Genomic DNA, 14,467 nt, shown 5'->3' with positions numbered 1-14,467 from the left:
ACCTTTTCATAGGTTTACTCCCTTCTTTAGTGAAGCACATCCTAGTGGCTTCCAGAGGAAAGCTGCCTGGGATGTAAACTTTGAGACCTTGTGTGTCTGAAAGGCCTTGAACTTAGAGCCAGAATCCCCAGCTAGCGCTGGGTAAAGCTGAGTGCTAGCTTAACAGCAATACTGGAAGGAAGCCGGCAGTGGAGCAGTGCTTTCAGAGTCCTCGGAAAAGCTAGGTTGAACAGGGAATTCTAGGCCGAGGACCCCCAGTGTCACTTCCTTTAGACCCTTAGGCCAGTCAGAGTCCCTGCAGAAGACTCTTCAGTCTCGGGACCCTTGTGGCCACCGGGAGAGGGGGTCTTACTTAGCCTTCAGCTGGTGCAGGCCTCACCCCTCAGTGCCACGTGAGCTGCCCGTCCAGAGCCTGGTTAGGCCTTCTGTAGAGCTGGGCCCCCAGACTCCTGTGGGGAGGGCAGCCACCCTGCCGGTGGGGGCGGGGTTGGAGGTTTGGGGCCTTCCTGCTCCGCCCACAGCTTTTATCTGCTCCTTAGTTTTTCCCAGTTCCAGAGGAACCTGGTGCTGCCACCTGGGTTAATTTAGGAGGATTCTGCAGTACAGGTTGGGCTGGTTCTCACTTCACTGAAAGCCAGCTTGGGATTTTGGCTTTAAATCTGCTACTTTGTGTCCATCTGCTTCCCAGTTACTTTGGTTTCTTCTCCTGATCTTTTTGTTCTTGCCTGCTTGTCTTTTCTTTTTTTAAGTCTGTTTATTGTAGTTGGGTTTTGGGAGGAAATAAAATTGGATGTTTGTGTTTAATCCCCCATTTTAACCTGGAATTTTAGTATCTCTTTAATGCAGTTACATAGGGGAGCAGCCGTAAATGCATTTGTTCAATCCATTCTCTTTCTTGTCTTCTGATCAGTATATTCATAGCTATAACTGTCCCTATGATATTTTAACCATGACTCATGACCTTTGAAATGATGTGATTTTTTATCAATCAGTACTTTGCGTTTTGTAATTTTTCTCAGCATTTCCTCTTTAAGCCAAGAGTTATTTAGTGGTAAATAACTCGTAGTTTTATTAGATACATGAGAATTTTTACAGTATCTTTTAGTAATTGATTTAATTTCTAATCAAATTATATTGCAGTCAAAGAAAATAGTCTATGTGATGTTGAATCTTTTCTATAAAGAAAATTGTATGTTCTATTTTTATTCTTTTTATAGGTCCTAACTTAAGACATGTATTGATTTTTCTCTGTTAATTTTTTAATATTATCATGTGCTCTTCACCCTGCAAACCAAAAAATACCTTTGCATGCTCTCCTTTGCCTTTTTTTCTTTTGTGTTGCTTGTTTAGGTACCAGTAAATCTCACTAAAGTGTTCACTCAGTCTCACTTCCCATTGCTTCTTCTGGGTTAACTTCTTGCTAGAGTACTTCCTCTAATAGTTCTTTAAAATACGGTCTTTTTGAGGTTAATTTTTAAACCAGTATGCCTCAGAAGATCTTCACTTCACTCTTGCATTTAAATGCTAACATAGTTGGATATAAAATTGTCATTTTGTTTTTTCTTTTAACTTTTAGCATTATTACTCCATCATCGTCTTGCTGTAGTGTCTTTCCTGGAGCCACAATGTCAGGCTTACTCTTGTTTCTTTGTAGGTGGCCTCCCTTTTTATTGTCCCATGTCCTGGAAGCTTTCCGAGTTTTCTCTTTGTTTTTGATCTTGACTTGTGTTCATGCGTTTCAAGTGTTTTTTGCTCTCATTTATCTTGCTTGGCACCTCTTCTCTTTCAGTTACACGTGTCCAACATGCTTCTTGGCGTTTATCCTCCTTGTTCTCTGAGCTCCTTGGGACTGTGGTTTTGGTTTAGTGTCTCATTAACTTGGGGAAATTCTCAGTTGTTATTGCTTCAGGTGTTTCTTCTGTTCCTTTTTCCTCCTTCTGCTGTTCCCATTATGCATATATTACACCTTTTGTAGTTGTACCACAGTTTTTGGATATTCTGTTCCGTTCTGCCTTTCTTCCCTTTGCTTTTCAGTTTTGGCAGTTTCTGTTGACATGTCCTCAAGCTCGGGAAGTCTTTCCTCAGCCACGTCCGGTCTACCAACGAGCCCATCAAAGCCGTTCTTCATTTCTGCTACAGTGGTTTTGATCTTAGCATTTCTTTTTTATTCTTTCTTAGAAATTCCATCTCTGCTTAAATTACCCATCTGTTCTTTCATGTCCTCTACTTTGTCCATTAGAGCCCTTAACATGCTAATCATAGTTACTCCCAGTTCAGTAATTCCAACATCTCTGCCATATCTGAGTCTGGTTCTGATGCTTCTGGCTCTTCAAACTGTGTTTTTGCCTTTTAGCTTGCCTTGTAATTTTTTGTTGACAGCCAAGGATGGTGTCCTGGGTACAAGGCACTGTGGGAATAGACCGTTAGTGATGTGGGGGGGAGGTGTTCTGCAGTCCTCGGATTGGTCCTCGGTCTCTAAGTGAGCATGTGCCCCTGGGCTGAGACTCCACAAGGGCTTCTCAGTTTTCCTCCCCAGTTAGGTGGGACAAGGTGGCTAGAGGGGGCAGGGGCTGGGTATTCCCTTCCCTCAGGTAGGTTAGGCTCTGGCAGAATAGTTTCGCCTGAGGGCAGCCTTGTTAAGGAGCAGAGATACCCTGACAGTTCAGAATGAGCTGCTCCCCATGGCAGCAGGAGGGGATTTTTCTTTGATTCTCACAGTGAGCACGTGGTAGAGCCTCCTAGTGGTAAAACTCACGCAAGTGCGGGGCCTGCCTGGTGTCTGTTCTCTCAGACTTGTCCTCGCTGAGCCTCCAGCAGTTCATCGATGGCAGGTAAGGTTTTCCCCTCACGGCACTGTTTCCCGAGGCTTCTTACTCCAGTAGGTTGTGAACCTCTGTATCCACTTGTCTGTCTCCAGTCTGCGAGGCAACGGTTTGCCCTGTGACCTTACTTCTCTGATGGGTCGGAGAAGAGTTGTTGATTTTCAGCTTGTTCAGCCTTTTCCATGTTACGGTGGAGTGAGGACTTCCAAGCTCCTTACATGCAGGACTGGAACCTGAAGGGAAACTCATGCTTCTTTATTTTGGGAAATTCCTCATCATGCTCTTTAAATACATTTCTCCTCTATTTTTTTCTTCCCCTTCTGGACTCCTAATATGAATGTTGACGCCATTACTTCTTTATCTTTTCATTTGGTTTTTTGAAGAGACCTATCCTTAACATTGTTTGTTGAGTGCTTACAGGCAGACCTCAGAGATATTTCGGGTTCAGTTCCAGACCACTGCATTAAAGCAAATATTGCAACGGAGAGAGTCACGTGAATATTTTGGTTTCCCAACGCATGTAAAAGTTATGTTTACAGTATAGTGTAGTCTATCAAGTGTGTAATAGTATTATCTCTAAAAATCCAATATATATACCTTAATTAAAAGATCCTGTATTCCTGGGGCTCCCCTGGAGGTGCAGTGGTCAAGAATCCGCCTGCCAATGCAGGGGACACCGGTTCGAGCCCTGGTGCAGGGCTAAGCCCGTGTGCCACAACTACTGAAGCCTGTGTGCCTAGAGCCCATGCTCCGCAAGAAGAGAAGCCACCGCAATGAGAAGCCTGCGCACCGCGACAAAGAGTAACCCCTGCTTGCCACAAATAGAGAAAAGCCTTCATGCAGCAACGAAGACCCAGTGCAGCCTAAAATAAAAAGAAATAAAAGAAATAAATTTATTATTTTTTTAAAAAGATACTTTATTCCTAAAAAATACCCATCATCTGAGCCTTCAGTGAGTTGTAATCTCACTGCTGGTGGAGGGTCTTGCCTTGATGTTGATGGCTGTGGACTGATCATGGTGACTGTGGCAGTTTCTTAAAATCAGTCAACAGTGAAGTCTGCCTTATTGATTGACCCTTCCTTTCATGAGCAATTTCTCTGTAGCATGAAGTGCTGTTGGATAGCATTTTACCCACAGTTAGCACTTCTTTCAAAATTGGAGTCAGTCGTCTTAAACCCTGCAGCTGCTGCTTTGTCAACTAAGTTGCAATATTCGCCAAAGCCCTTTGTTGTCATTTCAGCAGTTTTCACAGCACCTTCACCAGGAGTAGATTCTAGAGTAGTGTTCCAGGCAGAAGCTGAGGGTGTTCAAACTGGTGTGGAAGCGAGGGAGGGGGAAGGGGTGGGGACTGCACGCATCCAGGGCTTTCACACACCTCACCTTCCCATTTAACCTGATGCTGCTTCATGGGCTCAGGGGCCGCTGTAATCTCTGCTGCGTTACAAACCAGCCCAAAGCTTAGTGGCTTAAAACAGTAACTGTTTAATTCCTCTTCTGAGTCTGTGGACTGGCTCAGCTGGGTGTTCTTCTCCTTCATGTGCTGAAGGAAGGGGCACCCTGTGGCCCCACTCAGCTGGGAGCTGGGTCCTCCAGAGCCTGTCTCCGTGTGGCCGCCAGCCCTTCAGTGGTTGCGCCTGGGCACTGTGGCAGCTGGGCTCGAGGAGGGAGGAAGTGGAAGCCGCCGGCTCCCTTATGGCCTGGGCTCAGAAGTCCCAGAATGTTACTTATGCCATGTTCTGACTGGTCCAGCCTGTCCCAGGCCCGCCAGATTCCAGGGGAGGGGATGTTGACTCCGCCTTTCCATGTGGGGAGACACTTGTACCTTCAGGCACAGGAGGAAGCATTGGGCCGTATGCGGAAACTGTATACCACAGCTTTGAATTTCACTTTGAAATGCAAAGTCCTGGAAGAATTTCGGAGTTGGCCTTTGAAAGTTTTGGTGTCCGCTTTGGGAAAGTAATCAGAGCAAATTATTAAGGAAAGAATTCTTGCTGTTCTTCCAGCGAAGTTATTTTCTATGCTAAGAGCAAGCTGTTTCTACAAAAACAACTCAGGTTTCTAAACTTCATCCAACCCTTGGGAAACCACTTTATAAATGCGCCTTTTAATCTTTCCATCTGAGCTCTTTGCTATAAAACCCTACTTGTCATGTTCTGTTACGACATGACCGAGGGCCCTGGAGCAGCAGTGTCTGGAGAGCAGACGTCTGCAGCCCTTCTGTGGGGACATCCTCTGGAGGAGCAGGACTGCGTCCCCCTTGACCCTCTGGTCGGGCCTCTACTAGGCTCATGCTGTTTTAGGGATGATAATCTGCATCAGTCCTGCTTTTGTCAGATTTACTTGGTAGAGACATACTGTAATAGATCCACATGCAGATGCAGCAGTGATTGACCCCCACGCCCCTGTGATAACAGAGACCACTCATGAGACAGGAGGCCTATGTGTGTTACCCCTCCCCCCTGATGCTCGGACTGGTGAACATTTGATGAGTGGGTTGACTGTGCCTTTATAGACAACATGAAATCTGGAGAGGCTGTAAATCCAGGGATCAATTCTGCGTTTCACCTGTCTAAATCTCTTTTAAAATCTTTACAAAACTTAAAAATTTTTAAAGTTATTTTGCTTTTAAACTATTAAACCGGAATTAGTTTTTCATATCCATTTTTATGTAAAGGTACCTATGAAGTTTGTATTGAACCTTGAGCTTTCCAGTTAATTCCTGTGGACTTACTTTCTGACACATAAAAATGTTGTAAGTACTACTTATCTGTGGAAATTAAACCAATCCTTTGAGTAATTTTACTTTTATATAACTAACATGTCTTTCTCATAGACTGCCTTGCCATCCAGGAAAGGATTTCGGCACCAGACCACAAAATTTTTGTACCGTTTGGTGGGGTCAGAAGATATGGCTGTGGACCAGAGCATTGTCAGCCCTTACACTTCTCGGATCCTAAAGCCTTACATCAGGTATACAGAGAAGAGCTGTGATGTCGAGCGTGTCATGGGGAGTAATGTTTGTGGTTTTCAAGCCCTGTTCCCCAGTTGGAGTGAATAAAGACCAAGACCTGTGAGCTGGCATCAGCAAGGACCGAGTCTGTGCTCTGTGTCCAGTCTCATCCTTGGCTTGTTTCAGCTGTACATTTTTGCAGAAAGGATGGTCCTTTGAAAGAAACATAAAAGGCAAGGATAAGTTAACTCTGTTAGATTTCATTATGATTATCATACTCATTGTTTTGCTTTAAATTTCAAAGTTGTATATATATATTAAGTCGTCTGTGAAATGAAAAAATGGGATGATGTCTCAGTCGGGCCTGTATGTGGACTGCTGATGAGTCTCCTTGTGTAGGCAGCGCCCTGGACGCCGAGCTGGCCGGAGAGGCCCCAGCGCTGGGCTGTGCGTGACTGACAGTTGTCTCTGCTGACCACGCTTGCTCTGCAGCCCCCAGTCATGCGGTCCTCCTGGCACAGCCCCGCCCTCCCGGGCAGACGCCGGGAAGCAGCATGCGAGCCTCCTCCACCTCCTGGTCCCCAGCTGTCCTGGCAGGGTTGGGCCTTCCTCTCCTGGGCTCTGTCCTGTGTCACAGCACTCAGAGGGTTGAACTAGGATGCTGTTTCTGTTTCCCCATTCTGTTCATCAAGGCTCACCAGCACTAGTAGAGTTCCTGGCAGGTACTGAGGGGTTGGGTCTGACGAATGTTGATAGAATGAATTTTAAATTTCATACCAGAAAAGTATTGTAGCTGTTAAGTCAGCCGCCATAAAAGTAGTGCAAATTAATTTAAAATTTCAAGCAGATCAAAGAGTTTTGTGAATCAAATGGCTGGGAATAATGGGTATTTTTCTTGACTTCAGTTTGTTTATTTTCTGGGTTCTGGAGGCGTGATTATGAAACAAAGCCACCCAAACTGCAGCTGCTGTCCCAGATTCGTTCCCACCTGCACAGGAGTGACCCTCACTGGACGCCAGAGCCGGATGCACCTCTTGATTACTGCTATGTCCGGCCAAATCACATTCCGACGATAAACTCCATGTGTCAGGAGTTTTTCTGGCCTGGTATGTTCTCCCCTCCCAAACTAGGCAGATCCATTTTCTGTGTCATTCACTTTAGCAGTTTTTAAAATTAGTGTATGTCGTGTGGCCCCCAAAACCTTATATGATTTCATTCAGTTTGTCTCTGCTAACACAGAAATATTAAAATATAAACATCTCTTTCTTTCCTAAGGTCCAGAAGAAGCCAACAGTTAAATTAATGAACAGTGTTTTTGTTTGTTCCTCTTCCCTGTTTGTCTCTGGTTCCAGAATAAATGATTCACCCTTTTTTGCTTCCACATGTGTCTAGATCCCAGGTAATGTCCATCAGCACCACACAGGCTGGTAGCTTGGGCGTATTTGGACACTTTTGATTTTTCCGTAATAATTCTGTGTGCTTTGTTTATTTAGCTGGTCCTTTTGAGAGCGTTAGCACAGCCAGAAGTTGTTTTTATTTATTTATTTTTATTAATTAATTTATTTATTTCTGGCTGTGTTGGGTCTTCGTTGCCGCGCGCGGGCTGCTCTTTGTTGTGGTGCCCGGGCTTCTCATTGCGGTGGCTTCTCTTGTTGCAGAGCACAGGCTCTAGGTGCGTGGGCTTCAGTAGTTGTGGCTCGGGGGCTGTAGAGTGCAGGCTCAGTAGTTGTGGCACACGGGCTTGGCGGCATGTGGGATCTTCCCGGACCAGGGCTGGAACCCGTGTCCCCTGCATTGGCAGGCAGATTCTTAACCACTGCGCCACCAAGGAAGTCCCAAAAGTTGTTTTTAAAAAGCCAAATATCCCAACCACAGACTTTGAAAATAAGAATAAATCCAATGTGATTCGTGATTTTATCAGCCTTAACATATTGTCTCTGAAACCATCGATCAAAGGAACACAATTTCATTGCTAAATATAAACACGTTCTTTGTGGATCTGTTTTACTGCGCTGCTTTGGAATGTAAAGGAAATAATACGTGTCTTCTAGGAGCTGGATAAGATTTTGTCAGGATGTCACAGTGCACGTGGTGGGGGGTGGGATGGGGCTGAAAGGAGCATTCTGGGAGTGTCTGCTACTTCCTGCCCCTACACTGGGTGCCTTCCAAATGTTAAGCATGGAGTTATGTTATATTTTACTCCTTTATTGTCAAATGTGACATTTGTACCAAAGAGCTTGTCAGTTGTCTGTGTACGGGCGGTCTCGGGATCTTTCCCCAGCCCCCTGGGGTCTGGGTATCTCTCATCTTACCCAAGGCAGACACCGAGGCGGGGCGCTTAGGGATGCGCCAGCTGGCACTCGCGGCCCTGGAGGCCGAGTGCAACGCTAGGTGCGTCCAGTTCTGAGCTTGCGTGCTCTCTCCTACCCACCCTGTCCTGCTTCTCTTCTTTCAACATATGTACGTAGACCAGGCGATGCTAATTTTGATATTTTCTAAAATTCACTTTTTTATTTTTATGATCTGAATGTGCGGTGTCTATGGTAATGTCTCTGTCTCCAGTTTGGGTGTTTTAGCACGCAGATGCAGCTGAAAGCACAGACTGAGTGGCCTGTTGCTCACTAGCCCCCGAGCCCGGGCTGACCCTGCTGGCCTCTCTCCGTAGGTGTTGACCTGTCCGAGTGCCTGCAGTACCCGGACTTCAGCGTCGTCGTCCTCTATAAGAAAGTCATCATTGCCTTTGGCTTCATGGTCCCCGATGTGAAGTACAACGAAGCGTACATTTCATTTCTGTTTGTCCATCCTGAGTGGAGAAGAGCGGGGATCGCGACTTTCATGATTTATCATCTGATTCAGGTATGTTGTCTCTGCTCGCTGTCTGCCCACCTGTCTCTGGGTTTCCGGGAAAGGCTTGGAGGAGGAGGGGGCCAGCGCCAGGCACCGCCAGTGAAGAGGAACCGGTCCGTGTCGCTCACAAGGTTATTAACACCCAGGGAGCAGCCTTCACCCCCTAAAAGAGGGTGGCTCCTCACACCCAGGTTTCAAAGAAATCAGTCTGTGAACATGTGTAGTAAATGAAATGAGGAAAGTACCACCAGTGGGAGCCTAGGGCACTTGTACCGTCCGTGTCGTAACTGCTGCTGCTCTTGGAATCACCACCGCGGTGACTCTGAGAAGTGGAACTGAGAGGTGACTTTTAGTTCTCAAGTATTTTTAAACATTTTAGCAAAGCTATCAATCAGTAGTATGTGCATTCTGTTAATGCTGCTTGTTTTTAATTTTACTGTTGCTGTGAACCTTCTAAGTAATTCATCCCTTGATATATCTGTATCACCTTTGAGGAAAATAGACCATATATTTATATACTAACACCAGAAAAACATGCAAGGATTTTTTTTTCCCCAGAATTTATCTGGAAGCTTATTTAGAAACCACTGGGTATGGAGCATTGTGTGTCACGTGGGCAAGATTCTTTTTAAATAGAAGATGGAGATGATTCAGTGTTTTTTTCCTCCAGTTTTTAATGAAACTTGCTCAATAATTCACAGATGTTGGTGAGAATCTTGAGAACCCTCTAACGAGGAATTGTATTCTCCTCTCCTCTCTTGGCAGTTAGTGTGAGGCTGTCTCCATGATCCCTGCCACACCCCGCCTTCACCCACCCCGTGCACAGGGCCGACCTCCCCGTGTCCACCCTCTCCTGGCAGGATGGCCACGGGCTTCTGCCTTCTCCTTCACCAGCAAGGGCCAGTGGATAGGGCAGGGGTGATGTTCTGGTGGCACACTCGGTCCTTACTGAGCCTCCCTGGCTGGGAGGAGGAGTGTCCGTCTTTGTATGTGGGTGCCTGGCCCCCGGCCAGACCATAAACCCTGGCCCAGACACAGTACCACCCAGACGGTCAGCTGTGCTCGGCGACGGCGCTGCTGGGACTGTGCCAACTTGCAGTGTAAAGAGGACTCTCGTCCTTGGTGTGCTTGAGGTTCTTCTTGTCCTAAAAATGCCTTTGGATGCAGAATGTGAGGGAAGCAGGGAAGAGAAGGAATCTGTCTACTTTTGACCTGGGATTGTAAAATCTCAGGAACTCATCAAGTCCAGGATCTCAGTGCCTCCTCATTAAAGAGCAAGTTGTGAATTTATGTGGCTTTTGGGGTACTTTCTTCTGTGTAGCTAACTAAAGAATCCAAGAACTTGCCTAGACTTGACAGAGCAAGAAGCATCACTCTTTTCCCCTAGGATTAGGCCCACGCTAAATGCAGAAACCTCAGTTCTGAGAAGTTTGGGAGTGATGAGAGGGTGTCTTTGGGATTCAGAATGTCTGTATAAGGTATTCAGGTTGTGTAATTAAACAGAAGTCTTAATATTTCATATCTGGCTACATAATTTAACATATTTTCTGGAAGGTCTAGGCAGGGAATTTTTACGATTCCCTTGCAGAATGACGTCTAGTTTTTAAAAGCAGAATGTCTCGTCTTGTCCTCTGTTTCTTCAAGATTGTTGTGATGTTGGTATTGATATGCTTGATGTATTTAAATGCAACTGAATATAAAACAATTGACAGTGAAAGATCCCTGTTGGCTCTTTGCTCCAAAGAGAAAAAGAACACACCCAGCTTACCTTGGTCCGTTTCCTTGGTCTTGAACGTTTTGGCGCAGTGTTTTGGTGGCGGCTGAGAAGGGTCAGGTTTCCTGCTTTTGCTGGTGCTGCAGTGTCTCAGCTTCAGGCCCCAGTGTCTCTGGTTTCTGTAACTGACTGCCTACACTTAAAAGTTGCTTCACCCACTCATTTTCCCTCCGGCTTTTTTGTTTTCACCTTGTGTTTTTCCACTCTTTTGGCAGACCTGCATGGGCAAGGACGTAACCCTTCACGTCTCAGCGAGCAACCCTGCTATGCTGCTCTACCAGAAGTTTGGATTCAAGACTGAAGAATATGTTTTAGATTTTTACGATAAATATTACCCCTTGGAGAGCGCGGAGTGTAAACACGCGTTCTTCCTGCGGCTGCGACGCTGATGTGAGTGCACCCCTTCACAGAGGGGCACACGTGCTCGTAGAGGAGGGCCGTCAGTAGACCCCCAGCAGCAGGTGCTCGCTTCACCGCGGGTTCTGATCTCAGCCGAGCTGAGAGCGGCGTGGGCAGTGGCGTCAGTAGTGGGCGCCCCTTCAGCTGAGTCGCTGTCCAGCCCTTTCTGGACAGGCCTTTGCCCACACCTTGGACGCCACGGTCAACTAAGACTGGCAGGTGCGCTGTCCTTTGCCCGACAGCCTGTCGAGCCAGGAAGGTCCAAACTGGTGTTCTTGGGGAGAGAGATTCTGTCCCGTTTAAAGTGTGAGAACTGTGATCGCGGTTAAGGGTTCCTGCGGTGCTTCCTTCAGAGGCACCGTGCTGTCCTGGGGTGGTGAGATGATCACACGGTGGACGCCAGCCCGTCCCAGCCTGGCTGTGCTGTCACTGAAGCCAGGGGGACCCGTCGGGCACTCGCGGACTTTGGTCACGGTGTTCGTGTGTGACGTCGCCTCAGCTGTGCCCCTGTGAGCATCCCCCACCGGGGCCCTGGCCTGGGAGGCGGGATCCCGTTCTCCCCTCCTGTGGCCGGACTAGCTGAGCGGCCTGGCATTTCAGTTGTGCCCCTGGATGAAGGCAAGTGGCGGTGGGAGGGGAGCCGGCCGTGGACGGTCCCGTCGTGTCTGTGGAACGAGGCTGTTGGTGGGTTTGTGAGTGTTGGAGCTGGACTGTCAGGTGTTTTTGGATTTAGCAGGAACATTTCCAGAAGTATCCGATGTTCTCAAATAAAAATCTTTCCTTGTGACAACCCATGGCCAGAGCTTCAGTCTCATCAGTTTGCTTTCAAACTCTTTTTAATTAAGAGCAGTAGTTCTTATCTTTTCGGGACATGAATCCCTTTGAGAATCCAAAAAAGGCTGAACACCCTCTAGAAAACTCTGCACATTTAAAATTTTGCATTGGTATTCCATGGACCACAGGCATCTCTGTTCTGGAGGCTGTGCTTAGAGGGAGCTTGAATCCCCTCGTTCCAGGGGAATGTGTGTCGCCCCCGCAGGAAGAGTCTGCAGCTGTCCTGTCGCTTATCTCTGTTAACCTGGCTGGGATCGGGGCTCCCTTTCCCCTCCCCCGCATGAGGCCCCGGGCTGGACACGCGGAGTCACTCAAGTGCCAGGATCAAAGCAGCGATGGTCAGCCTCCGAAAAGGAGTCTTCTGGGCTCCTCCTCACCCTCTCCCCTTTCAGAGGGTCAAAACCAGCGTTTCCCAGCCTGGCCCTGCGGTAACCCCCAACAGACTGGGAGGGGCCAGCTGTCACCTGCTGCCTGCTTGGCCTTTAAGGTTTAGGTTCTTAAGATTACAGGTATGTTATATTCTACTATCTGAGTGTGTCTGTTTTATGGCTAAAGTGATCGATTTTTTCACCCCAGAGCTCGAGGAAGAGCTGACACTCGGGGGAGACAGGCGGCTTGAGCCCCAGCCCGTACGCGCCCCGGGTGTGTGTGTGTGTCCACGGACCTGCCCTCTCCTACTTTCCTCTGCAGTGAAACTCCAGGGCTTCAAGACAGACCGATTTGCACTCTGAGTGACACCTTATAATTCGTGTCATTTTGAGAGAGAATTTCCAGGCGAAGGTGAATGGGGGCTGAAAAGCTCGTATGTTCACGTTTGGCCAAAATGTCTAGTATTCTAAAGTGAATGTGGCTAAAGGCTACATTAAATCAAAGGTATGTCTAGCAAAAGGCAGTGGGCTCCAAGTGGGATGGAAAGCAAAGGCCTGATCTCAGAGGATATCAGGAAAAACAAGAATTGCTGGCAACTGGGGCCTCTGGGGCGTAAGCCTGAGGCGGGGCCTCACGTCTGCGCCGCTGCCTGCCCTGAGCGCACTCAGCATCCAGCCAGGCGGGCTCAGGGGTAGGCAGCATTGAGCAGACAAGGTACAAGGTGCTAAGAGTAGGAAGAATGTCAGCCCCGTTCCTGAGCTCTGAATTCTCCCAGCGACTCCGTGAGGTGGTCGTACCGTTGCCTCAATTTTAAGGAAGAGAAAGTGGGCTTGATGAGTAAGTCCGTGCCAGGGCGCACAGACAGAAAGCAGAGGACAGGACCCCGGTCCTGGCACCGGCCCCTCCCTGCCTGCGGGGCGTGTGACGTTGGGGAGGAGTTCTCCCCGGGGCCTAAGGCCCCTGGACCCTGACAGGCGGCCTGGATTCAGAGCTGATTCGCTTCCCACTCTGACCTTCCATGTTTTCCTTGCTGGGCTCCCAGGTCAGCGTTCGTGGCCGTGTGCAAAGGCAGGTGTGTGTGAGTGTGAATGTTTTTTTGGGGGAGGGGCCTGAAGCTTCATCAGACGTTCAGAGGGGTGTGTGAGCCAAAAAGCAGTAACAAGCCCTGTTCAGACTGGAGGGAAGACCTTTCTGGAGCCAGCTGAGTGGTTGGAACAAAGGTTCAAAAGGAATGACTCACCAAACAATATCTTAGAAATGTTTTATTTTAAGTTTGACATAGTTTCAGTCTTGACAGAAAAGTTACAAAAGAGTACAAAGAATTCCCAGGTACCCTTCATCCCAGTTCCCTAAATGTTAACATTTCACACGTTTGCGCCCCCTGTACTCATACGTGTGTGTGCACACTCACACTTTTTTCTGAACCATTTAAAAGTAAGTTGCAGATACTGTGCCCCCTTTACCCTTAATAAAAGCTAGGAATGTTCTTACCTAACTGCTGTACAGTGACAAAATCAGGGAAGTTAACCTTGATCTCTTGTTGTTAATGTACAGACCTAATTCACATTTCACTGATTGTCCTTATACTGCCCTTTATAGCAAAAGAAGATGAAGGTTGCGTGTCGCATTCAGTTGTCAGGCTCCTTTTGTCTCCTGTGATCAGGAACCGTCCCCAAGTCTTTGTGAATGTGGACATTTCTGAAGCGTCCTGGCTAGTTGGTTTGCACAGTGTCCCAGGATTTGGGGGTATCTGCTTTTTGCTTCTGTTCAGCTTCTGTAGGCACTCGGGCAGGAATACCATGGACATAAGTCCCGTTTCTGGCAACGTTAACTTTTAGTTAAGGCAGGCAGGGTTCACTTCGCAAGTACGTGTCTTATGGAGAGGTTCACTGAGGATATATCAGTACCCTGCTACTCAGACTTTGCACCCCTGGTCTTAGTATCCAGACAATGGCGTCTTAGCCTTCTAGGTTCATATCTCCTTGAGGAAGCGGCTTTTAGAGTGGGGTCCGCAGTGGCCTGAGCTTAAGTGAGGGCCTGCCTGTCACCCTTCAGTAAGATGCCGGCAAGAGTTCCTGCCTCCCCAGGGGCACAGCAGGGTGTCCTGGGCAGGTGGGCCGGGCACTCAGTGTTACAGGTGGCACTTCTCAACGCTCACCAGGACTTCTCTGATGACCAAGAGGCCAAAGGATGTCTGTGTTACCTAGTGCTACGTAAGGAACCACCACAAACTCTAGCCACTTAACACCATAGCGGTTTCTTTTCTCTTGGGATTCTGAGGGTTTTCTGGATGGTTCTCTCCATGTGGTGCTGGCAGGGGCACTGGGGCAGCCCCTGTCATCTGGGAGCTCAGCTGGGGTGCTGGCCGGGGGCTTCAGTTCTCTTCCCGCCTCCCCGTGGGACTGCTTACACCACCTCATGGCGAGGTAGCTGGGAAGACAGACCCCACTGCAAGTGCTTCTCAAGCCTCT

General features: G+C 47.8%; 1 protein-coding gene across 2 annotated transcripts in view; it reads left to right on the top strand.

Moving 5' to 3' along the window:
• KAT14 (lysine acetyltransferase 14) overlaps positions 1-11,587 on the top strand; it is a 38,993-nt gene extending 27,406 nt beyond the window's left edge. For both annotated transcript variants that reach the window (XM_068565536.1, XM_068565535.1), the window contains exons 7-10: positions 5,657-5,793; positions 6,704-6,879; positions 8,439-8,629; positions 10,610-11,587. In XM_068565536.1, the coding sequence (XP_068421637.1) occupies positions 5,657-5,793; positions 6,704-6,879; positions 8,439-8,629; positions 10,610-10,783 (678 nt within the window). In that variant the 3' untranslated portion in view covers positions 10,784-11,587. The remainder of the gene's footprint in view (positions 1-5,656; positions 5,794-6,703; positions 6,880-8,438; positions 8,630-10,609) is intronic.
• The last annotated feature ends 2,880 nt before the right edge of the window (positions 11,588-14,467 follow it).

Source organism: Eschrichtius robustus, chromosome 16, assembly GCF_028021215.1.
Source record: "Eschrichtius robustus isolate mEscRob2 chromosome 16, mEscRob2.pri, whole genome shotgun sequence".
Lineage (NCBI taxonomy): Eukaryota > Metazoa > Chordata > Mammalia > Artiodactyla > Eschrichtiidae > Eschrichtius > Eschrichtius robustus.
This window is presented reverse-complemented; position numbering and strand designations above follow the sequence as displayed.